The 25,831-nt window shown below is 41.8% G+C and overlaps 1 protein-coding gene across 1 annotated transcript in view; it reads left to right on the top strand.

Annotated features, from left to right (window-relative positions):
- Positions 1-25,831, top strand: part of LOC124621841 (myotubularin-related protein 13) — a 232,503-nt gene that overhangs the window by 166,522 nt on the left and 40,150 nt on the right. The window contains exons 26-29 of the mRNA XM_047147285.1: positions 15,126-15,261; positions 17,257-17,442; positions 17,534-17,750; positions 19,194-19,321. Coding sequence (XP_047003241.1) covers positions 15,126-15,261; positions 17,257-17,442; positions 17,534-17,750; positions 19,194-19,321 — 667 coding nt within the window. The remainder of the gene's footprint in view (positions 1-15,125; positions 15,262-17,256; positions 17,443-17,533; positions 17,751-19,193; positions 19,322-25,831) is intronic.

Genomic DNA, 25,831 nt, shown 5'->3' on the forward strand with positions numbered 1-25,831 from the left:
GGGAGTGTTCATACCCAATTGCTACATGGAGAAGCAACATTCCCCACCGGCATTCCTCAACAGGAAGGGGTCCCTTGGGACACTGCCCTCCCAGGATTCTGCTGATCTTCAACAGCATATCTGGCAGTGGCTGAAGGAGTCATAGGTTTCTGGTTGTAGGGCTTCACGTTCCTCCTGTGTCCCTGAAAGAAGGGCTGACAAACCCTTGGGAACATAAAAATCATACAAGGAGAAGAAGGAACAAGAAAGGAAATGACTAGTGGTGGTACAGGGTACCTTCTGCCATGTGTGGTAAGGTGGGTTGTAAAGTATCGCTGTAGATGTAAATGACCTCAAAGATGGTGGAGGTTCCGATGTTCACTACATGTCACCTGTTGTTGTTGTTGTTGTTGTTGTTGTTGTTGTCTTCAGTCCTGAGACTGGTTTGCTGCAGCTCTCCATGCTACTCTATCCTGTGCAAGCTTCTTCATCTCCCAGTACTTACTGCAACCTACATCCTTCTGAATCTGCTTAGTGTATTGATCTCTTGGTCTCCCTCTACGATTTTTACCCTCCACGCTGCCCTCCAATACTAAATTGGTGATCCCTTGATGCCTCAGAATATGTCCTACCAACCGGTCTCTTCTTCTTGTCAAGTTGTGCCACAAACTCCTCTTCTCCCCAATTCTATTCAATACCTCCTCATTAGTTATGTGATCTATCCATCTAATCTTCAGCATTCTTCTGTAGCACCACATTTCGAAAGCTTCTATTCTCTTCTTGTCCAAACTATTTATCGTCCATGTTTCACTTCCATACATAGCTACATTCCATACAAATACTTTCAGAAGCGACTTCCTGACACTTACATCTATACTCGATGTTAACAAATTTCTCTTCTTCAGAGACGCTTTCCTTGGCATTGCCAGTATACATTTTATATCCTCTCTACTTCGACCAACATCAGTTATTTTGCTCCCCAAATAGCAAAACTCCTTTACTACTTTAGGTGTCTCATTTCTTAATCTAATTCCCTCAGCATCACCTGACTTAATTTGACTACATTCCATTATCCTCGTTTTGCTTTTGTTGATGTTCATCCTATATCCTCCTTTCAAGACACTGTCCATTCCGTTCAACAGCTCTTCCAAGTCCTTTGCTGTCTGACAGAATTACAATGTCATCGGCGAACGTCAACGTTTTTATTTCTTCTCCATGGACTTAAATACCTACTCCGAATTTTTCTTTTGTTTCCTTTACTGCTTGCTCAATATACAGATTGAATAACATCGGGGAGAGGCTACAACCCTGTCTCACTCCGTTCCCAACCGCTGCTTCCCTTTCATGCCCCTCGACTCTTATAACTGCCATCTGGTTTCTGTACAAATTGTAAATAGCCTTTCGCTCCCTGTATTTTACCCCTGCCACCTTTAGAATTTGAAAGAGAGTATTCCAGTCAACATTGTCAAAAGCTTTCTCTAAGTTTACGAATGCTAGAAACTTAGGTTTGCCTTTCCTTAATCTAGCTTCTAAGATGAGTCGTAGGGTCAGTCTTGCCTCATGTGTCCCTATATTTCTACGGAAACCAAACTGATCTTCCCACAGGTCGGCTTCTACCAGTTTTTCCATTCGTCTGTAAAGAATTCGCGTAAGTGTTTTGCATCCATGACTTATTAAACTGATAGTTCAGTAATTTTCACATCTGTCAACACCTGCTTTCTTTGGGATTGGAATTATTATATTCTTCTTTAAGTCTGAGGGTATTTTGCCTGTTTCATACATCTTGCTCACCAGATGGTAGATTTTTGTCATGACTGGCTCTCCCAAGGCCGTCATTAGTTCTAATGGAATGTTGTCTACTCCTGAGGCGTTGTTTCGACTCAGGTCTTTCAGTGCTCTGTCAAACTCTTCACGCAGTATCGTATCTCCCATTTCATCTTCATCTACATCCTCTTCCATTTCCATAATATTGTCCTCAAGTACATCACCCTTGTATAGACCCTCTATATATTCCTTCCACCTTTCTGTTTTCCCCTCTTTGCTCAGAACTGGGTTTTCATCTGAGCTCTTGATATTCATGCAAGTGGTTCTCTTTTCTCCAAAGTTCTCTTTAATTTTCCTGTAGGCAGTATCTATCTTACCCCTAGTGAGATAAGCATCTCCATCCTTACATTTGTCCTCTAGCCATCCCTGCTTATCCATTTTGCTCTTCTGTTGATCTCATTTTTGAGACGTTTGTATTCCTTTTTGCCTGCTTCATTTACTACATTTTTATATTTTCTCCCTTCATCAATTAAATTCAATATTTCTTCTGTTACCCAAGGATTTCTACTAGCCCTTGTCTTTTTACCTACTTGATTCTCTGCTGCCTTCACTACTTCATCCCTCAAAGCTACCCATTCTTCTTCTACTGTATTTCTTTCCCCCATTCCTGTCAATTGTTCCAATGTGCTCTCCCTGAAACACTGTACAACCTCTGGTTTAGTCAGTTTATCCAGGTCCCATCTCCTTAAATTCCCACCTTTTTGCAGTTTCTTCAGTTTTAATCTACACATGTCACCTAGAGTCCTATAATGCTCCATTCTGCTGCTAGCCCTTTGCCCTGACACAGCTCCAGGTCCAGACTGCATCCACAGCCGAGTGCTCAAACACCTATCAGCGGATTGCCAATGTCATCTCCTTGTCATTTTCAACTATATCTTGAATGAGGTTGAGTTCCCACCTTGATGATAAGAAAGCATGATTATCCCAATACTGAACCCAGGTAAACATCCGTTTGAGATGGATAGCCATCACCCAATTAGTCTCAGTAATTTTACATGCGAGTTGCTCATATATATGGTCAGCTGAGAGCTGTGTTGGTACTTTGGTCTTGGGGTGTTTTGGTTCTGTCCCAGGGCAGTTTTTGCCAAGACCTTTCTACTGATGATAGTTAGGTCTACCTGGAGTCTGCAATCTGGTCAGCTTCCGCCCGGTGTCACCACACTAGAACTGTCTTCTTAGAGTCGCAGAACGTGTATGACACCACATGGTGTAATCACATCCTTACCCTCTGTAAGTGGGGTCTCCGGAGCCCAAACCGATTTTTGTGCAGAACTTCTTGTCACACTGTACTTTCAGGGTCCAAGGCGATGCTTCGCTCAGTATCCTCCATATACAAGAGAATGGTGTCCCACAGGAGTCTTATTAAGTGTGCCCCTTTTTCTAATCTAGCTGCAGCTGTGGAGTTACACTGTGATTGTCGCTGAATGCCAACTGCAGTGTGCTATATGAAAGGGACAGTCCTGTGCCTTACCCATGGCTCCTAGTTTTCAGCCGCTGAGGCATACATCATGCACTTCTGTTATACTGTTCATCCATAACTAGAACTCTACGTTGATGACTAGTTGCTCAATGTGATGGAATCTTATTGCTTTCCTGGATTGGTCTTCAGTGCCATCGTTTCCCTAACTTCGCCAACTTAAACAGATGTGGTGCTCACATCTTAATACCTTTTGCTGCATCAGTAACACCAGCTGGAGCAAAGATTACTTTGCACTTTTGTGGCTCCGATCCCATCTACAAAGCTCTGAGCCTGTCCCGTCTTGATTATCGGATGCTGGCGTACGTCTCGGCATCACCTTCAGCATTGCAGATGCTGGACCTGATCCTGTGAACAGTCTACTCAGGGAGGCAGAGCTGTACCATTACAGATCAGGCACCAACAACTGCTGCTCAGCTACGTGACATGCCTTCGCCACTCCCCTGAGCATCCAAACTACTATTTCTTTTCTCCTGGTAGGGAGATCCAGCTCTCACAGCAGTGACCCAATGCTTCTGTTCTGAATTCAGACTTCCCCTCTGTCACTTTTTGTCAGGGACCAATTGCATATGCCCTCATGGTGTGTACCCCATCCTCAGGTCTGTCTCGACCTATCCTTTGGATCAAAAGGCACTGTAGACTGCAAGGTTTATTGCTGTCTATTCTGGCCATCCTTGATGCTTTTCTAGGTTCAGAAAGGGTACACTTGTATGACTCTATGGTCAACAGATGCAGCGGTTTTGCCTACACACATGCAAGGTGCAGTGAACTATGCACCTGCTGCACGGATGTAGTGTATTCAATGCAGAATTAGTGCTCATCATTTGAGCCCTTTGTTGCATTTGTTCTTGCACCAGCAAGACATCCTTAATCGGCAGTGATACCCTGAGTAGCATTCAGTCTATAGACCAGTGCTACCCTTGAAGCCTATTGTTTGCAACTATCCAGAATCTCCTTTCTGATCTCTATCAAACTGGATGATCATGTAGGTATCCCAGGGAGTGAACATGTTGACCAGTTGGCCAAGTTGGCTACCAAGATGCCGACTTTGATGGAGATACAGGAACTGGACATTTGATTGACTCTATACCTTCAGTTGTTGGAGGCTTGGGACATAGATTAGTGTGCTTAGGTTTCTCCAAACAAAATGCAACCAATAAAAAGGACCACAACCTTGTGGTAGTCATCCCTTAGTGTTTCTTGCAGGAAATCTACCAGTCTGTTGGCTTTACCTTGGCCGCTCTTGGCTGACCTGTGGCCACATTCTAAAACATGACGATCCACCTCACTGTCAGTGTGGAACCCATCTGACAGTGGCACACATCCTGCTGGATTATTTGGCAACCTTATGGCAAAACCTTAAACATGCTAACTCGCTGCCTCTGGTGCTAGTTTGCTAGCGGACGAGGTCAAAGTGGCTGATATGGTTTTACATTTTACCCATGAATGTGGTTTCTACTTCTTTCTGTGAGGCGGAAGGCAAATTAGCCTCGTTGTGGCCTCTTGAGGGATTGTTGGGGAACCCCTGTCACCAGCCGCAACTTAGGCGGTTGCTTGTTGGTCCATCCTGGCTCTTGCCCTTCCCACCATTTTAATTTCTTATTATTTTACGTCAGTTGTTGCTTTCCTGCACATTGTCATTGTTCTCTTTCCTGATATTTTATCAACTTACCTGCATTGCTAATTTTCTCGAGGTAATGGAGGGTGAGGAAACACCAGTCAGATGCAGAGGGTGCATCATGTATCGCATAAAGTGTTCCAGGAATCTTCATCTGCTTTCTGAGTGGAGGAACTCACCCACCCTCACTGTCTTCCCCTCTCTCACTTCTACGTGGTTCTACCCCTTGACGGAGCGAGGTGGCACAGTGGCTAGCACACTGGACTCGCATTCGAGAGGACAATGGTTCTATCCCGCATCCGGCCGTCCTCATTTAAGTTTTCAGTGATTTCTCTAAAGTTGCTCCAGGCAAATGCCAGGATGGTTCCTTTGAAAGGGCACAGCCGACTTCCTTTCCCATCCTTCCCTAATCCGATGAGACGGATGACCTCGCTGTCTGGTCTCCTCCCCCGAAACAACCATCTATCTCTTGGTTTTATTGAGTCTCAATTACAGTCAGGTTAATCAGTCTTTGACTTACATCCTTCCTCTCTGAGGACTCTCCCGAGCTTCATGCATATAGGATGGAGGGACTGATGACCTCGCAGTGTGGTCCTTTTAACCTCATCAGTCCAAATCCAAATGCAGTCTCATTATGAATGGAGTATGTGCATGGCAAGCATGGGACCCTGAGCCATTGTGGCATTTCTCCCCTTTGTGTACCATAATTATACCCGGGCCGGTGAAACACGTCACTTGACAGCTCACGTGTGGTTGGCTACTGTGTGCAATAGCTGCCACCGCACACACCCAAAACGCCAAAGTACATTTTGTAAATGTAAGCTACAATCAACGTTTATATGTAAGTGCAACAAAGTACATTTTTCTTACAATGGAGAGAATGATGACGGAGACTAAGTGTTTGATAGTATATTAAACCGGGAAATAAAAACACTTGAAGTTAATGACAATATCTATGAAAAGTCATCCAAATTGTTACAGTAATAGCTGCATGTAAAACTTTGTAAAATAATGCAAATTTAAACATACCAAATAACACTCTGTCCACACTCGTAGAAAGAAGTAAAGCGAAACATGCATAGCCTACCCGATTGCAGAGAGAAAAAGAACTAGCTCTGTATACATTTACACTCACCAATTTACGATGTCAATGGCGCAATTCCATCCAGTTCTCCTTCACTGTCATTTGAATCGGCACCAAAACCATTGTCTTTGTCATCATCATCATCATCATCATCATCACTAAGAGAAATCATTAAATGTTCGTTTTCATTTATAACGCCATCTGTAGTCTGTGCTTCTCTTATCAGTTTAGCAACATGGTCTACTTTTTTCCTCCATGAGGTAGCGTCTACCGTAGCAAAACCTTTATGTAGCAGTCGTTGCACTTTGCATTTCTGTTATAGTACAAGTCTTGTTGTTACTTCTAATGTATGCCTTGACTTCACTCCAAACCAATTAAATTGGATTAAAATGACAGTGATAAGGTGGTGGCCTAATTACCAAGTGACAATGTTCGCTGGCAATTTCATCTATAACGTATTTAGGCGTCACAGGCTTTTGATTCACGAGTGAGTATAACAGCAGTTTTGTCATGCTCATGTCCGCAGCAATATCTCTTGCCCGCAACCACTGGTCCATAGTTTCGTTACGGTCACAAGTGGTGGGAGCTTTATCTAAAATCACGGAATGGTACAGTGCATTGTCCATCACAGAAACTGTCAGAACACTAACACTAAACTGGAGCAACAAATTTTTTAACCACTGTAGAAGCCGTGGGTGGTCCATATCCTCATCATAGTCACCAGCCCCCCCCCCCCCCCCCCCCCCCCCCCCATTGAAAAACTAGAAGTCATTCTGGCACAAAGCCATTTGAAGATCCTGCATGGGCCACAACTAATCGTGATCCTCTTCCTGTTGGCTGATGACTGCTGCTATTTGGAGTATCATCTGTCCAGCATTTCTCAACTGATTCTCCAGCGTTGACCCAGGTTTCGTCTAACCGTATGACTGAGTATATGTCCTTTCCTATAATTTTGTGTAAGAAAATGGTACGAGCTGCAATGACATGAGCTTTTTCTAGTAACAGTTTTTGTCCATCTAACTTTTTAAAATGGAAGCCCATACTTTTTAATATCATCATAAGTGATGTTTTCCCCCCTGAGAAAAGTTCACTTTCTTTTAAAGAAATTTAGCAACTTCAATATTGTGGATTATTCTTTCCTTTTATAGTATCCATATATTTGCCGACGAATTGCATCGGATTGGAAAGAGTCAACATCTGTAATAGGACGAGGTTGCTTAAAAACATACTGTTTCTTCCAGTAGGGCTTTTGTCCACACTGTTTATTTCACTGTCTTGTAAGTCTTGAAGTAGCACCCCCTTTCCTTATAACTGTTCTTTCACCGAGTCCTAGAGTTTTCGAGGTACGCTCTAAAACTTTATCGACAGGAATCGATGCATGCCCATGAACAGAAACAAATTCTTTTTCTTGCTCGTAAAACTCAAGCATCCTCCGTAGTAATTCCAAAGCCTGACTATTTAATGGCACTCCATGTTGCAACGGATTGTCGCTTGGTGAATGACATCATTTTGGAGACATTGTTTAACCAACCAAAACCGTAGTCGAGGCGGTAACAACAACAACAGCAGGCGTTCGCGCTCTAACATACAATGTTTACACGGAAGCCGGCAACGTGGTTGCGTCGACACCGGAACCGGCTTTTGTTCGGTGTTGTTATTGGTTCAGTAGACGCGGCGCCTCCCGTTCCTCACTTGTTTGTTAGTTATACTACCAACTCTACGGTGCTTGGGGAGTGACCTTGAAGTGACATGTTTGTGGCCCGGGTATATATTCTCTGATTATTTTTCCCTTTGGATTAACCTTCAACAGATGTTTTGTTCAATGTCCATATGGCCATTCCTCTAGTCTCTGCTTTCGGTTACTCAATTTTACATTTTTGTTAAATCTTCCACCTCTTTTGCTTTACTTACAAATAGCCCCCCATTACCAGAGTTTACCTCCACTTCACTGCTGTTTTTTTTTTTTTTTTTCAGTAGTGCAGGTCATGAATGCCAAGGAGTATGTGTCTATCTTATTTAGGACATGGGTATTCCAAGCAATGACCTCTATACCAGGTGCTCATTGTTTAGGTGAAGTTACAACCATAGGGAGAGCACCCGTTTGGAGTGGGAAAGACTGTGGTGGACCAGCAGCAATGAAGAGAACTAAGCTGAAAAATGCTAATGGCCATATGACCGCAATGTCTCATCAAGCATTTTGTGGAACTAACTAACTCACTCACTCGCTTACTTCAACACACAATGATATAATAAAAGTATGATGCCCCCATAAGGTACAAATTGAAATGAGAACTGCCCATTCAAACAAGAAAAGAGATATGTGCTTCAGTCTCTATTCTTTACCTTGAATGACAGTGAATTTTCCAGAATTGCTAAGACTTTATCTTTTGAGGAGAATATCAAAGAGAAGTATATTGAGGTAACTTTTTAAACAAAATGTGGAACAGATCTGTACCGATTAAAACAACTTTGCCTGCTTAGTCATAGGATTTGTTAAGGTGTGACTAGCTCGGTGACTCCTAGTCGCAATTATCCCTCATGGTAACCAAAGATATAATTTTCCACAAGCACCTTATACTTCAAACATGTGAGGAATTAAGTGTTAATTTTGGAATGATGTAATATCCATTTTATCAGTTGGATCCAACGGTGGTTTAAAGTAGAGACTGGAAATTTATCTTAGGTTTTGGGGTGACTTACTAGTGGATAAAGTTAAGATTATGGTTTACTAGTGTGATGTACGACAGTGTGTACCACTTGCCATGAGGTGTTCAAAATGTATGAAATTTCACCACGTCATTGAGTTGTACAAATGAACCTGTCTGTGGAGATTGTGGATGGCCACCACATGAGGGTGCCCCTACATTCCTATGTACAATTGCCTTATTGTACCTATTGTGATGAGGATCACTCACCTCGATCAAGATACCTGCCACATCGCAAAAAGGGAATGTAAGATCCAAGATTTCAAAGTCTTGAATCACTTAAAGTATCAGGAAGCTAGGAACTAGTGAAATCACTTATACCTTGCCTAGATACTAACAAGCTGTTCCCAAAAGGCATCTACCAAGAGGATGAATATTCCCTCTCTCCTCATCAGCACACCCTAAGCCCATCTCGCACAGAGTAAGATTCGCTGCAAGCTTACTTTCTGGTGCATGCGATGGCTCACTTGCTGGCTCTGTCATCTGCTAGCTGGCTGCCCTGCACAGAGCTGTGCATATTTTTTGTGGTAGCTTCAGTGCTGTTGTTCTTATTAGGCCTAGTAAAGGTCCCTGAATGCTACCAGCATTGGCCAATCGGGAAGCCTGTTTTGACGTCTGACATCACAGGCTACAGGCTTGGAACTCTCAGACAATGGTAGTTAATCCTCGAGACCCAACCGAACATCACACGCCTGCTGTCTGATGTGCACCCTTTTCCAAATAATTGGAAAGAAATTTGGTAAAAAGTATTGATTCTCACACATCTGACACCTTCATTTGTCAGCTTCAAGATGAACTGCACATAATTTAATGATCATGTTTTTTGTGATATTTCAGGATTAAGTAAACTACTGCAAGAATTTTGAGAAGTTTGCCGTGAAAAATAGAGATTTTTATGAAGTTAAGTTTGGCATGTGTTAGGTCATATATTGCTGCCTGTGAAATGTAGCTAATATATTAAATTTTTCCTTAAACTTTGAAGAATAGTGTCCATCACTAATCTCAAGAAAATGGATCATCATGTGGTCACACACCATCAAAGAAGACAAAGTGAAATATTCACAAAATCCCTTGTATCTTGTAAACAGTTTCAGATATTGAAGCAAGATTGTAGCAAATGATAGTACCCAAAGAGCAGTGTGTTTCGCCGTGTGGTTTATACGAGGTTCTTCCATATCTAGTGTGATATTCAAGTGGCTACAGTTTTTTTTTTTTTTTTTTTCAATAAAATAATATAATATTTAAACACAATAGATAGCTGATGAAAGAATAATTGCTGTGCGTTTGGAACAATGTATGTATGTATGTGAAGGAATTACAGTTTATTTTTATACTGGGAATGGGCATTTTCATAAACTATTGACTTGTCTTTTCATCACTTGCAGTTTTATGATTCTGTCACAATTTAAACTGCATTTGAATGTTAGTGAGATGAATATTTAGAAACTCTGCTCTGTTTTGGCAGAAGAAGCAGATTTGAGCATGGCAACAAGGGGTATACATATTACTCGTAACTCATCACTAGTGATGTCTCTCTGAAGAAAAATAAAGGGAATACGTAAGTTCCTTTGTTGCCACATTCAAATCTGCTTCTTTTGCCAAAAAAAAGAAGAGATTATAAATATTAATCTCACTAATATTCTAATGCAGTTTAAATTCTGACAGAATCATAAAAAAAGTAACTGATGGAAAGACAACTCAGTAGTTTATGAAAATGCCCGTTCTCAGTATAAAAATAAACTTAACTTCTTGTCATAAATTGTTACAAGCCCACAGCAATTCTTCTTTCACCAGCTATCAACGGTGCTTAAGTATTACTTTGTCTCATTGAAAAAATTTATAGTCACTTGAATATCATACTAGGTATGGAAGTTTTCCTATTAGTCATGTTGGCAAATACTCTCCTCCTTGCATACTGCCATTTGCTGAAATCTGGTTGTGACGTATGAAACAGTTTACGAGATACAGAAATTCTGTGAATATTTCATTGTGGCTCTTTTGCTGGTGAGCGAGTTCGGGAGATTTATTTTCTTGAGATTGATGATAGCATTCTCCTTCAAAGGTTAAAGAAAAATTTAATTTGTTAGCTACATTTGACAGGCAGCAGCATATGACCTAACATGCACCAAATGCAAATTCATAGCAACCTCTATTTTTTCACTGCAATATTTACGAAATTCTTTCAGTAGTTTACTTAATTCTGAACTGTCACAATAAATATGACCATTAAGAAACGATAGGAAGTTAACCATGAAGCTGTAAGATGTACGAAGATAACTTATTTTTTCCCGAAATAGTTTCCTTACAGTCGTTGGAGAAAGATTACATTTCAGCTGGTGTGTGCATCTTGCCTTCAAAAGAAGCCAGCCAGCTAACTTCATGTACAGTGTGAGAGGTTTAACATGCAAGGTAGCTGTCACCCCCACCTTCTAGCTGGCAAGTCATGCGTGTCATCTAGCAAACTTACGGTGAACCGTACTCCATGTGAGACAAGCTTGCCCTGGTGGCCACTTTAGTTCATCCATTTGTTTTAGGGAAGGGCTACTCCCCCCACTGCCCCTCTTTCCTACCTCTACATCTGCAGTGGAGATCACAGCCGCCTCCTCCCATGTAATAAAGATCTGTACCCACCCCACTGATGCTTCCTAGTGGAGGCTTGTTTTCTTCCTAATCCCATTACCCAAACATCCACAACAACTTGCCTTAATAGAGCCAGCTGCCGTGAGAGTTGCCGACATTGGGGCGCAAAACAGTCTGTTCCTCATCTGTACCAGACTTATATCTGGATACATTTCACACCAAATCCAAATCCCATTAGGAGAAGAAGGAGGAGGGAAAGAAGAAACCAAAGTGAAGGTAGCTGTATAAGCTTCAGTTGCCTTGGAATTCCCTTTCCACCACTATCAAATATTGCAATTAGATGACAACCAGCAGGTGGTACTAAACCAAACCAAATTGTAGTTAACAGTTTTATCCTTTTCATGCTAGATGCATGTAAATATAATCTAATGGAATTGTAATGTCTATTGTTGGCACCTTGCTGAACTGAAAAAGTTGCTCTTGCTTTACTCATCCGTTTGTATAGCTCTTAAAGAAATGTTATTATCTATAGCATATTCATTCATTTTATTTCATTATTGAGTGTAATTGTGTGTATTATAAGAGTAGACATGACCTCAAGAGTCTCTGGTGAGGTATGTGTGATGGTCCATGAGACTAGTGGCTAAATACAACTTAATACCCTGATGGAAGCAGTGGCAGTATGAGTATGAATGAAGATAGAACACACACTTTGCAATGTCTATCTCCTCCCACCCTGCCCCCTGTTAAAGGAAGAGGTGACCTAGGGTGTGACCATTGATTTGATCTCCCAGCTACCCTCACCATTCCTTTTTCTGGGGTTTTTGATGCTAATAACACATTCAGATTTCTCAAAGACCACTAACCATGATAATTTATTAAAGCAGGTGGTTTTAAATCTTGAATTTGAGACACTGAGTAATGGGGCCCCCACTCATTTCAGTACAGCATGTAGATCCCTTTCAGCCATCAACCATACAGTCTGTAGTTCTAGTTGTTACCTTTTTATCCAATGGCACATAGATGGGGATAGGATAGGGCAGCTAGGTGCAGTTGGGAGGTTAGACGGAGGGCGGGACAGAGGGGGGGCGGGGGGGGGGGGGGGGGGGGGGAGTAAGTGGAAGAGGAGAGGAGTAAAATGGCTGGGTGTGTTGGTGATAAGAGGGCTTTGTAGTGCTGGAATGGGAACAGTGAAGGAGCTAGGTGGATAAGGACAATGACTAATGAAGGTTGAAACCAAGAGCGTTACGAGAATGTAGGATATGTTGCAGGGAGAGGTGTCAGCTGGGAAATTCAGAAAAGCTGTTATACGTGGGAAGGATCCAGATGGCACAGGCTGTGAAACAGTCACTGAAATGAAGATCATCATATTGGGGGGGGGGGGGGAGGGGAGGGGGAGGGCGCGGGCGCTCGGCGGGCGGTGGCATGCACAGTAACAGGGTGGACCAGTTGTTTTTTGGCCACACCTTGTCTGTGGCCATTCATGCAAAAAGGCAGCTTTTTTCACAGGCACCAGTAGTACCCCCACTTTGACAGCTGACACCCATTCCATACTAAGTTCCTTCTGTACGGTCTAACTACCTGTGGCTGTTGCGTCTGCAGCAATGAATGGTCCCGCTCAAAATACTCAGAGGGTCCTAGTGAGACCTTCACAGACTGTAATTACCCTCTGAACCTTGTACAAAAACATATCTTCCATGTCTTATCTTTCCAGTCATCTACTACCTCACAAAGTCTCACTGTTGAGCCACAGATGAGCATTCCCCTCATGACTCAGTACCACCCAGGACTGTACCAACTAAATACCTCTCATTGTGCCCTGAAATGAGAAATGTTCTATCCACTATCCTTCCCTCTCCCTCTTTCCCACAGTGGTATTCTGCTGCCCACTGAACCTATACAACATCCTCATCTGTACCTACACAACACCCAATTCCTTGCCTCATGGCTTATATCCCTGTAACTGACCTAGATGCAAGATCTGCCCCATACATCCTTCCACCACCACCACCACCACCACCACCTACTCCAGTCTGGTCACAAACATTACCTAACCCTTAAAAGGTAGAGCTGCCTGTGAAAAAGCTGTCTTTTTGCATGAATGGCCACCAACAAAGTGTGGCCAAAAAACAATTGGACCACCCTGTTGCTGAGCATGCCACCCAATAAGACGTTCTTCATTTCAGTGACTGCTTCACAGCCTGTGTCATCTAGATCCATTTCACCAACACCAGCTTTTATAAATTGCCCAGTTGGGAACTTTCCCTGCAAAATATCTCACATTCTTGTAACCCTCCTGGCTTCAACCTTTGTTAGTCATTGTCCTTATCCATCTGGCTTCTTCGCCGTTCCCATTCCATCATTACACAGCCCTCTATTTCACCAATGCAACCTGTCTTTTTAATCCTCACCTTTTCCACTATCCCCTCCTCTCCCCCGCCCTCCGTCTAACTTCCCAACTGCACCTAGCTGTTCTACGCTATCCCCACCTCGTCCATGCATGCTCCCAATGCAGCACTTTACTGTCCTCCAACCATACCCTGCTATAACTCCCCCTTCTGCCCCAGCCTCTTCCTTACCCCCATCCAGTTGCCTGTCCCATCATGCACTGCTGTTCGTAGTCTGGGTTCAGCTGCCAGAGACTGTGATCGCGCGCGCGTGTGTGTAGTCTATTTTTTACAAAGGCCTTGTTGGCTGAAAGCTTATTGTGTGACAGTCTTTTCCTTTTTATAATATCGTGGTATTCAAATTATCATCATCTCTGTGTAAAGTTAGATCATATTTCCATTTTCATTCTCTACTATTTCTTTCCAAACTATAATTGTGAGAAAATGATTCAAACGGAGCTTGATGATGAGTCTAGCATAATAAAACAAAACATATTGTAAATATGCACTATTTTGTTGTCAGTTCTGACATGAACTACTACTGTTTATAAAATGTAAGTGTGGAAAGCAAGATCCAGTGACTGGAAAACATCCAAGTCTCGTCATGCCCACATTGTTTATGTCTGATTGTGCAGGACAGTTTGTCGCAGTAGGTGCTGGCATTGATAATTGCTCCAGAAAACTTCAACTAACAGTACATCATATTATTTCCAAAGCATTGGCTTCTTTTCTTGGAGGGTGATATAAACCGTGTTTTGTCCCCAGTCATGATGCATCTCATAGTGTTACTGACCTCTTCACAGTACTGTGTCAAAATTATCAATGGACTTGCTGTTTGCTGCTTTTTATGAACCTCTTTTAGTGAACATTAAGTTCATATGGTGCACAATTTTCTGAATTTTTTGATCTACGTAATATTATTGGACATTGATCTTTACTGGAAAATGTACAGAGAGTAAATTGACAGTCCTCCTTCATCTTCTCTTACACAGTATGGACAAACTTGTCTGTCATTTATTAAATTCTGGTGCCCATCTTTGCACCAATGACATACTCACCTCCTGCTCACTGTACAGTTCAAAAATTTGGAGGTGAATGTCAGTGGTTAGCAGATTCTGTCGACCCAGAACCATATTACTGAACACACTGTATTTTCTGTTGTTGTATTGATTTTCTTTAAAACTGTTGCAACCCGACTTTAGTCATATGCTTAAGTGTAAGTGACATCTTATGCCTTGCTAATGAATATCCTTACACAGGAAGCATTCATTCTAATGAGAATCGTGTAGACTACAACTATGACCTAAATTGCAAATAGGACTCATTTCTTTGATATGTTGCAATCCTTGTGTATATATAGTTCTTTTCTTTTTTGATACACATCCTGTCTAAAGTCATTTATACAAGTATATAAAAAGGATCGAGACAGTGAAAACTGATTCCTGTGCTCATAGTCTATTTATTGTTACAGACTTATAGAATCTTCAGAATGGTTGCTGCAGTTGCAGAATATAATGCAGTTAGCTGGTGCTGTTGTTGATCTCTTGGATGTGCAGGGGTCATCTGTTATGATTTGTTTGGAGGATGGTTCAGACATCACAGCTCAGGTCAGTAACTAAAATTTAACAGTGTGTTTTATAAGGCAGAGTAAAATTATCAAAGACAGTAATGAAACCTTCTATTGATAGGAGATATCAAATACAAACAAAATTTTTAGATGCAAATGCTGTGCTTTGACATACAAATATCATAATCCTTAGTGGACTATTGTACATTGGGGTTAAAGTACCAGATTGCATTCCTTTGCCATGGCAACAAATGAATGGAAAGTACATTTGTAAGTCTTGCAAAGCAGAGGAGCCAAAATCTTACACAGTATGAGCAAGGAATAACAGTTTACAAGATTTATGCATTGAATTATGACAAATGATGCACCATTCAGATCTATGCTATCTTTTAATGAAACAAGAAGTTTACAGTTACCAGTCTCTGTTTATTTATCTCCATGACACATTTCAAAGGTTTAAACCTCCATCATCATGTGGATTTATATTTGATGCATACATTATATTATGCCTTGCATATAATAGTTTCCAGACACCATATTTGTTTACAAATTATGACAGTATACATTGGATGTGTTAAGACAGTGAAAGGAACCTGTGACCACTACAGTACCACAAGTTCCTTCAAAAAATTGGAACACAACACACACACAAATGTCATTCTAACAAATGTAAATCCACCTGATGATGGAATTTAAACCTTTGAAATGCGTCATGGAGATAAATAAACAGTGACTGGTAACAGTAAACTTGTTGTTTCATTTAATGCCAATAACAGTCACGGTAAAGCCTAATCTAAAATGTTTGCTATGCTAGCTTGTCAGCAGATGGCAAAGAGATCCCACACTGATGCTAAGAACACGCAGGTAGGTTGAATGACAAAGTAGCTGTAGAACATATCCTAAGCAATTATGATTGGCAACCTGTATAGAGCCACTATAATGTTCAGGTGTTTGAATTTAGTTGAGAAGAATTAGCAGTGAAAGACACATTTAATAGGTTTTTATGATGAATCAAGTGCAGAAACTTCTCAAGATGCAAGAGAAGTGTAATAATACTAGCACAGGCATAATCAAGTCCTTCAAAAAGTGTGTGTGTGTTTGAAAAGTCTCTTTAATAAATCTCTTTGGTGGTGGTGGTGGTGGTGGTGGTGGTGGTGGTGGTTAAAAAAGAACTGGGACAGTGCTGATAGGAACACAGAAGAGGGGTGGCTAAAGGTGTTAAGTTGATTAGTGTATAATTATGTCATAAAATTTGTGACTCTCTTTGTAATGTAGCGTTTGGAGTGATGTTTCCCCTCCATCTCTTTGGTTTCATGTTTTTATATATTCTGACCTGGTGCCACTTTGTATTTCTGTAAAGCATGTTCCAGTTGAAACTTCCTGGCAGATTAAAACTGTGTGACGGACTGAGATTCGAACTCGGGACCTTTGCCTTTCGCGGGCAAGTGCTCTACCAACTGAGCTACCCAAGCACGACTCATGCCCCGTCCTCACAGCTTTACTTCTGCCGTTACCTCGCCTCCTACCTTCCAAACTCTACAGAAGCTCTCCTCCGAACCTTGCAGAACTAGCACTCCCGAAAGAAAGGATATTGCAGAGACTTGGCGTAGCCAAGCCTGGGGGATGTTTCCAGAATGAGATTTTCACTCTGCTGCGGAGTGTGTGCTGATATGAAACTTCCTGGCAGATTAAAACTGTGTGACGAACTGAGACTCGAACTCGGGACCTTTGCCTTTCGCGGGCAAGTGCTCTACCAACTGGGTTACCCAAGGACGACTCGCGCCCCGTCCTCACAGCTTTACTTCCACCAGTACCTCACCTCCTACCTTCCAAACTTTACAGAAGCTCTCCTGCAAACCTTGCAGAACTAGCACTCCTGAAAGAAAGGATATAACTGCAGACAAATCTAATACAGTTAGAATAATTTTATACAAATATTCATTCAACATATTCTTAATGCAGCTTGTCTTTCACTGTAAGTATGTGCAACAATGTTGTATGTCTATTTCTACTTTTGTAATCCTCCTTTGTATAGGTATCATCAGTTGCTCAACTTTGCCTTGATCCACATTATCGAACAATAGAGGGCTTCAGAGTTCTTGTTGAGAAAGAATGGCTTGCTTTTGGACACAGGTTCTGCCATAGAAGCAACTTGTTAGCTAGTTCACAAGCTGGCGGATTTGCACCCACATTTTTGCAGTTCCTTGATGTAGTGCACCAAGTAAGTGACTGTAGTAAATGATGAACATTATATACTTAACAATGTATTATTGTTTGATATATGATAAAAAATTCTGTTTTTCCCTCCTCAGATACAGAAACAATTTCCACTGGCCTTTGAATTCAATGATTACTACCTGAGATTTCTTGCATACCACTCAGTTTCTTGTCGCTTTAGGACTTTCCTACTGGACTGTGAGTTAGATCGTGTGGAATGTGGTATTGCAGCTGTTGAAGATAAAAGGGGATCACTTGCCTCTCACCATAAAAGTGTTGATACTGGTTCTGATGATGAGGGAATTTATCCAGGTAATTTTTTTTCCAGTAGTCAGTTTTTTAATCTTGTTTAATGTTGTGGTTACCAGCACATAAGACATAGCCTCCCTCCTCCCTCTTCCTCCAAAAGTGTGGACCCTCCCCCCTCCCCCAACACACACACACACACACACACACACACACACACACACACACACACACACACACAGAGGGAGGGAGGGAGGGGGAGAGAGAGAGAGAGAGAGAGAGAGAGAGAGAGAGAGAGAGAGAGAGCGCTATCTCACTAGAGTAAAATTTTTTGCATTTACCAATTCTTAAATACATATTGTTGGTCGTGGATATAACACCTCATAAACAAGTGGTGTTCTGTTCTTGTCCAGTTTCAAACAGAACTACTGAAATAAAGAATCTGATTTTCTTGCTAATTTGTGATCTGTTAATGTGTAGGAGTATCCAACAAAGAGATTTTTATGTGGTTTGTGTTGTTAACTCAGATTTTCTTACTGTGTGTGCACATAACAGTTCATCAGGCACTAAAATGTTTACCAAATACATGCATTATCTCTGACTTGAGGCAGACACTGAAAAGAGTATGAGGAAAATTAAACTGAGTGCTTATGTCTATTTCAGAAACAGTGTATTTTACTGGCTTCACAGTGTAGTTTCTGCTACAGCTCTGGCAATTGATTTGAAATTACTGTATTTTCAATGTGTACTCTAAGAAATGGGTAATAAACCATCTGTCCAAAAAGTTCAGAGACTGATTTTATTCCTGCTGTACAAGCAATATCAGTGCGGTAACTATGGTGGCAGTAACTATAAACAATATATGTGCATTTGACCACTCGGCTGTGGGCAGGCAGTGTTAAATAGTGCACCAACATCATTATGTCACAAATCTCAATGAAGCTACATCTCTAATTCAAATCAAGTCATACTCCTGAATGTTTTGAAGATGAGAAAAGCATTTTCGGAGATTGTCCCTTATGCTTTGCCTCCATGACAAGAACAATGATACATGTCCCTTATGCTTTGCCTCCATGACAAGAACAATGATACATGGATGCCTGGTGCGACTTGATTGAAATGCAGATCATGGACAAAACTTTTCTGAAAAAATCATCGTGGGTGAAAGACTTGGTGTTATATATAACACAAAATGACAAGAGTGCAGAAATTCTTATGAAGGGTCAATGCTTTGACAACATAACAGACATTCAAGCCAATGTCACATATGAGTGAATGACTTATCAAAGAACGACTTTACTGCCAGTTCTACGGCATTGTATGAATGTTTTGAGCATTCATGTCAAATGAGGGCAAAGTATGTAGAACACTTGCAGCATTAAAACCATAATATTCTGTATTCTCTATTTTTTTTTTTATTAATTCAATCTTGAAATTTTTTGCACTGATGGTGTACAGTTGAGGTTGTAAGAGAGTAGCTGATTTCTTCTTCTTTCTTTTTGCTGTAAGGTGGACGGTTGGCAGGAAACAACTCGGGTCCAAACTTGGGCCAGTCAATATTTGATTACATCGAGAAACAGCATACAAGATCACCTTTGTTCTATAACTTTCTGTATACACCAGATTTGGAGCATCCTGTAAGTACTTCATAAATTTTGCTTTTTTTGTCCTTGATTACCTAACTATCTTTATTGCATATGAGTGAAATTACCTTGTTATGTTCCATTCATTTCATGGTTTTAGAAATATTAAGACAGCTTGTTCCTGACACTTGAAAAATATTATGTTTTATAACATTTAGTCTATATTTTCTGTTGGTTTTGCACGTACAGGTTGATTCATCCTCTGGAATGACATTTTACCATTTTCTAGTTGTTACTGTAATTAACTTCAAGAACTGAAGTAGAAGTCACAAAAGAAGCTGGGGCTTGAAGGGATGGACAGGGTTGCTAATTGCAGGACTGCCATTATAAGTGGATATTGTAACTCAGTGTTACATTAGTAAAGGAGACCACTGACAAAATAACAGAAAGGTTGAGATGTCAAGAGGCATTCACAGAAGAGAATGAAAACTTTGCTAGTTTGCAGATAAATCCTTTGACGAGCTAGAGTAAAAGTACATTAGAGCACTGCATCTGTATTACAAATCCACATGTGCGGTGTTCATTCCACATCACCCACTTTGTACTCTCTGTGAAGCAAGCAGCGTGCGCGCACACACACACACACACACACACACACACACACACACACACACACACACACACACACACACCACAAATTAAAGTGATAATTTAAATATTATTTAAGGTCATTGATTTAGCTTCAGAACTGTGAAATTGCATGTAGCTGATATAATAGTTCACGTTCATCATGCTGCAGCTAAAATTGTGCTGACTTTGAGAGATATTTTGGACAGACAAAATTAAAAGGATTTGAAGTTGAGGAGCATGACAACTTACTGTAATTGTCAACTTTGTTTGTAATTAACAAAGAACTTCAGTCCAGCTACACTGTAGGCTCTCTTGAGTAAACTGAGCGAATGAACTAACAGGACTCATTACAGTTGATAACATCATCTGCACTGACCAAAAAAGAGGATGGATATGCAAGGTGTAATCATAAGCAGAGATGGGCGTTAAACAAATAAATTTCTGTCTAGATAATTATTCGAGTTCATAGATCATTCAGTTTTTTAGAGGATAATTAATTGTAACCTAACTAACTAGTCACCTTTTTTCCTGTTTACTTATAGTACAGAGCTCTATAAATAGTGTTTGTTCACTTGGTTCAGTGCAGTTTCTACTCCATAAATAGCTTATTAATGGTCTCTTCATCACGAGTTGGCTCGTGGTTATGGGGATATGGGAAAGGCCTTGCACTTCGATCGACCACAAGGAAAAGACCCATGAAATGCAGGATTGGGAGTTGGATTGAAATGGGGATACATAATGATATTCTGTAGATTGGGTGTGTGGTGGAACACTACTATGGGTGATGGTAGGTTTGTGGGTACGATATCCCTCATCTCGGGACACAATGCGAGAGTCAAAGCCCTGGTAAAGTATGTGGTTGAGCTTTTCAGCTTCCCATACTGTGACCTTCTGGAGGAGAGCCAGGTAGTTCAAATTTTGACTTTATAAAATGTTATTTTTATGATCTTCTGCGAACTTTAAAAATATGAGTGTGACATTTGTACTGGTAAAACAAAGTTATATTGGACCAAATCTCAAAATCTGCAGTTATGGTTTTCTTTCACCAGAAGTAAGAGTACAGCATACTGGTGCGTACTATCACAAGTTGGGCATTGGGAAAGGGTAACCATCAGTAAATCAGTCTGCAGTGGAAACTTTCTCAAACCCGTACATTCAATGAAACTAATAAATATCTTGGAAATCATCAATTTTTTCTTCTCCTGAAGCAATAATGGAACAAGATTAATAAATCAGTCCATCTAAATAATCTCTTAAATGTATCCATGTAGTATGGTCAGAAACTGTGTTAAAATTTATGAAGTAATTTTTACTGCTTCAGTCACTTTTTACTGATATTTACTAGCATGACAGTTTTCAGCAGCATGTTGTCACCATCAAGTGCATTACAGTTACATGTACATTAATTTGAAGTGTGATAAAATTATTTTCTGGGTGTGACATTGAAGTTAGGTACCAAAACTTGTGTACAGAAAGATTAATTTATTTTAGTGTATAATTAAACTGAACTGTGTGTTTAAATCATTTTACTGTTGTCTTTACTTACATTTTTGCTGGAAATTTATTAGTCTGGCACTCGGAACACAATGACAACAACAACATCACATAACGTTTTCACATCAGGTGTTTCCATTCCAGACACTCTAAATCCTAAAATAAACTTGTCTTGGTTGCTGAGGTACCATAGACAATGAAAACACAACCTGTGAACAATGGAAACTCCAGTTTGAATTATCAATTATATAAGGAAAATATTGATTCTTACTTACTGTAAAGATGACACTTAGTCACAGACACGTGCAATGACAAAATACTTAAACATTAGCTTTCAGCCAAAGTCTTTGTCAAGATTCATTCACACAAGCAAGCACAACTTGTGCACAGAGATGGCAGTCGTGTGAGGTGTGCTTGCTTGTGTGAATGAATATAGAAGAGTGTGTGTGTGTGTGTGTGTGTGTGTGTGTGTGTGTGTGTGTGTGTGTCTAATTCATCAGATGCACAAATGAAAAGGTTGTCATGCTCCATGAGAGAAGACAAACAAAGCCTTACTACTTTGAAATTGACTGTTAAAAGGAATGCTGATTGGGAACTCTTTGACTGAAATGTTTGCTTTTGCAAAAACTTGAACACCTTTATCAATTGAAGACATAAAGTGTGAAAATGAGTCCATGATCATATTTCTGGCACTTTATTTATACAGGTCTGTCTTGATCACATAAATTTTTACATTTCACTATGACTGGTTTGGGCTACTGCCATCTTCAGATCATAAAATATTCTGATGTAGTATCAATGTCAGACTAAACATGTAGGTACATAGGAAGTCACACACCTTTTTCTTCTGAAATAACCTTTTCTTTGTTTGGTTGCATTAATGTTTCAAAAATGATTACCTTGTTGCAAGGCAGCAGCATGTTCCCACTAGTGAACTGTGTTTCTGGACATGTCTGCCTTTTCCCACCCAATTCAGTGATTACAAAATCGGCAGACTATTAATTTCAGTTTTTGGTGGACATTCATAGCTGTGCTATCTGTGCCTGACAACATTACAGATTAGAATTTTGACCACCAGAGGGGAGAGCAGCAGGCTACAACAGAACGGTCTTTCTGCAGAGGGTTATATTTTTATACCTAATCCAACTTGCACACTCAGCAGATGATCGTAACTACACTTCAGATTACTGTACATGTAACAGTAACACTCCTAGTGATGCGTCATGCTGCCAAAACATGTTGTGCTAGTAAATATTAGTAAAAAGTCACTGAAACAATAAAAAAAAAGACAAGTGTGGGTAGGACTCTCACTCTAAGGGTTCCGTACAAACTTAATTATGGATGATGATGATGATGATGATGATGATGATGATGATGTTGTGGCTCAATGCTTGTACAGGTTTTCCAATTGAAGTGCGCTTTGGCAACTTCATTGCCCCTAACTTACCTCAGTTATCCAACTGGGGAAAGGGGACCTACAGTTTAACATGGAATCCAAACTGTATGTTGTTCCTGGAGAATTCTCACATCATCAGGATTTGAAGGCTGAGGAGACTGAAAAAGTCCATGGCCCAACTGAGATTTGATTCTGCGACCTCTGTTTTCAGGCATGTGCTTTGCCTCGTAGACCACCAGGCCCAACATGCATATAGATAGTTCATCGATAGTTCTTGATGAGTGTGTTTGAGAGTATCAAAATATGTGACGTTTATGGCGGTACCCTTCGATTGTGTTGACTTACAAGCTTAAATTACTTACACCACCAAGGGACAACCCCCCCCCCCCCCCCCTCCCCCCGGAGGTCCACAACTCTTTTGTGGATACGTGCGTAGCAAGCATGGGACCCCAAGCTAATGTGGCCCCCCTTCCTTTCCTGGCTGCATACCTTCCTTTTCTGCATCCTTCCCTATCCCCCATCTTCGCCCTCCCTCCCCTCACCTCCGTCTCTTTCCTTCCTTTTCTCCCCCTCTGGGAGTATGTTTTGTGCCTACGTCCGGAGACGGACGCTCGAAAATGTAACACATTCTTTGCTTTCTCCGCTTGCACGTCTTCATCCTTCCTTTGTCCTTTCCTTTCCTTACCTCTTCTCTTCACCCTTTTCTCTGCTGCGGCGTTTGAGACCTCTCTTCTTTCCTTTCCCTTTCTTTGTTTTTCCCTTTCTCTTTTTTCCTCCCTGTGCGTGTCTGAAGGCCGACCCACGCATTTTCATGCGTAGCCGGTGACAGAGTAACGCGTAACTCCCCGCCCCGGGTAGGCAGGTAGGACACGTATGTACCCCCTGGTAATGGCCAGGCCCAGGGAGGGGTGATTACCCGAGCTGATACCTTCCGAAAGTGCCGATTGGTTCCTCCATCCGTTTGTCGGGGGGTGTGTACAATCACCTAAGGCGGGAGTGCCCTCAGAGAGGGCCCCCACAAGGGAGGAGCGCACCATCGGAGACGCCGGTAATAATGGGGGATTCTTCTGCAATGGTTTCCTCATCTTCCACTATGTCTGCTCACAAGCGTAAGTTCACTGAGTCTCAGCCACAGACAGTTCTTCCATCGTTGCCACAGTTCCTTGTTGTTTCTCGGTCTGACGAAGGTCACGACTTCTCCACGGTTAACCCTTTCATTATTCAGAAAGGTATCGACGCAATTGCAGGTCCTGTTAGTCTTGTTCCAGATTACAGAATGGCACCTTGTTGTTAGAAACAGTCAGTGCCCTCCAGGCACAAAAATTGCTGCGTACTTCACTGCTCCACACCTTTCCTGTCCGGGTTGAAGCGCACCGCACTTTAAATTCCTCACGTGGAGTCGTTCATACTCGCTCTCTCGACGGATTGTCCAACGAGGAAATTCAACACTACCTGTCTGACCAGGGCATAACGGCTGTTCATAGAGTCATGGAAAAGGGTTGACACGAACATCGTTCCGACCCGTACTGTCTTCTTGACATTTGACAGAGTTGAACTCCCATCGAACATAAAAGAAGGCTATGAGATAATTTCCGTTCGCCCCTATGTCCCAAACCCTACGCGTTGCTATCAGTGTCGGCGGTTCAGTCATACAAGCCAGTCCTGTTCCAACCCGGCCAAATGTGTTACATGTGGCAAGGATGCCCATGAGGGTGCTTGTCCACCTCCATCCCCTCGTTGCATCAACTGTATGGGTGACCACACTGCTTCCTCTTGAGATTGCCCCATTTTTAGACGAAAAGCTCATTCAGGAAATCAGAGTGAAGGAAAAGGTGTCGACCTCTGCTGCTCTAAAGCCCACTGTGCCTCAGATAGGAAAATACAGCACTGTCCTTGCCTCTCCTCGGCCAACAAAGGAGGCGGCCACACAGACTTGTGATCTCACCTTTAGTGACACAGTCGTCAGATCGGCCAGCGCAAAGATCGACCATTCAACCTCCCCACTTTCGCCTGCTCACTCTATGGCTCACCCTTCATCGGGTTCTGCTAAATCTTATCCCAAAAGTGAGACACCCAGACTTCAAAAAAAGAGCATACTCGTGAAGATTTTTTACGTACCCCAACTTCACAACCATCGGTTCTTCCTTCATCTAAACATCATGTTTCCAAGAAGGCTAATAAGAAACCCAGTTCCTCTCCTTCTCCGCCACGGCGTGTCTCATCTTCAGCACCACCTGGCGGTCACCGCCCTCGGCCGTCTTCTGTGCTGTCGAGACGCACTGCTGGTGGCCGATCAACCGGCCAATCGCTGGTGGCAGGAGCTGCTCCTGAACAACCTATGGATCAGGATCTTCTGCCTTCGCCTGAGTACCGTTCCACGCTGTTGGTTGCAAGCTCTGAGCAGTCGTTGAGTTGACGGCAACTATGGTCACATTTTTCCATTTTCTGTCCACCCTATGTCCATTATCCATTGGAATATCTGCGGCATTCGAGCCAATCGGGATGAATTGATGATCCTCTTACGAACCTACTCGCCGGTCATCTTCTGTCTTCAGGAAACAAAGCTGTGTCCCCACGACCGCTTTGTTTTCCCCCATTTTCAGTCAGTCCGATTTGATCTCCCCTCTGTTGAAGGCACTCCAGCACATGGAGGACTCATGATTCTTCTCCATGAAACTCTCCATTATCACCCAATCCATTTAAACACTTCCTTCCAAGCAGTCGCTGTCCGTCTTTCCCTTTCTGGATACACCTTCTCTCTTTGTACTGTCTACATTCCACCATCCACACCAATGGCACGAGCTGATCTCCTTCATCTTCTTGGTCAGCTTCCACCCCCCTATTTGCTGGTTGGGGACTTCAATGCCCACCACCCGCTTTGGGGATCTCCACATCCTTATCCGCGTGGCTCACTATTGATAGACATCTTCCACCAAGCGGATCTTGTTTGCCTCAACACTGGGGACCCTACATTTTTGTCTGCCTCCACGACAAATTTCTCTCATTTGGACCTTTCGGTCGGTACTGTTCCGCTAGCTCGGCAC

The sequence above is a fragment of the Schistocerca americana genome, chromosome 7, assembly GCF_021461395.2.
Source record: "Schistocerca americana isolate TAMUIC-IGC-003095 chromosome 7, iqSchAmer2.1, whole genome shotgun sequence".
Lineage (NCBI taxonomy): Eukaryota > Metazoa > Arthropoda > Insecta > Orthoptera > Acrididae > Schistocerca > Schistocerca americana.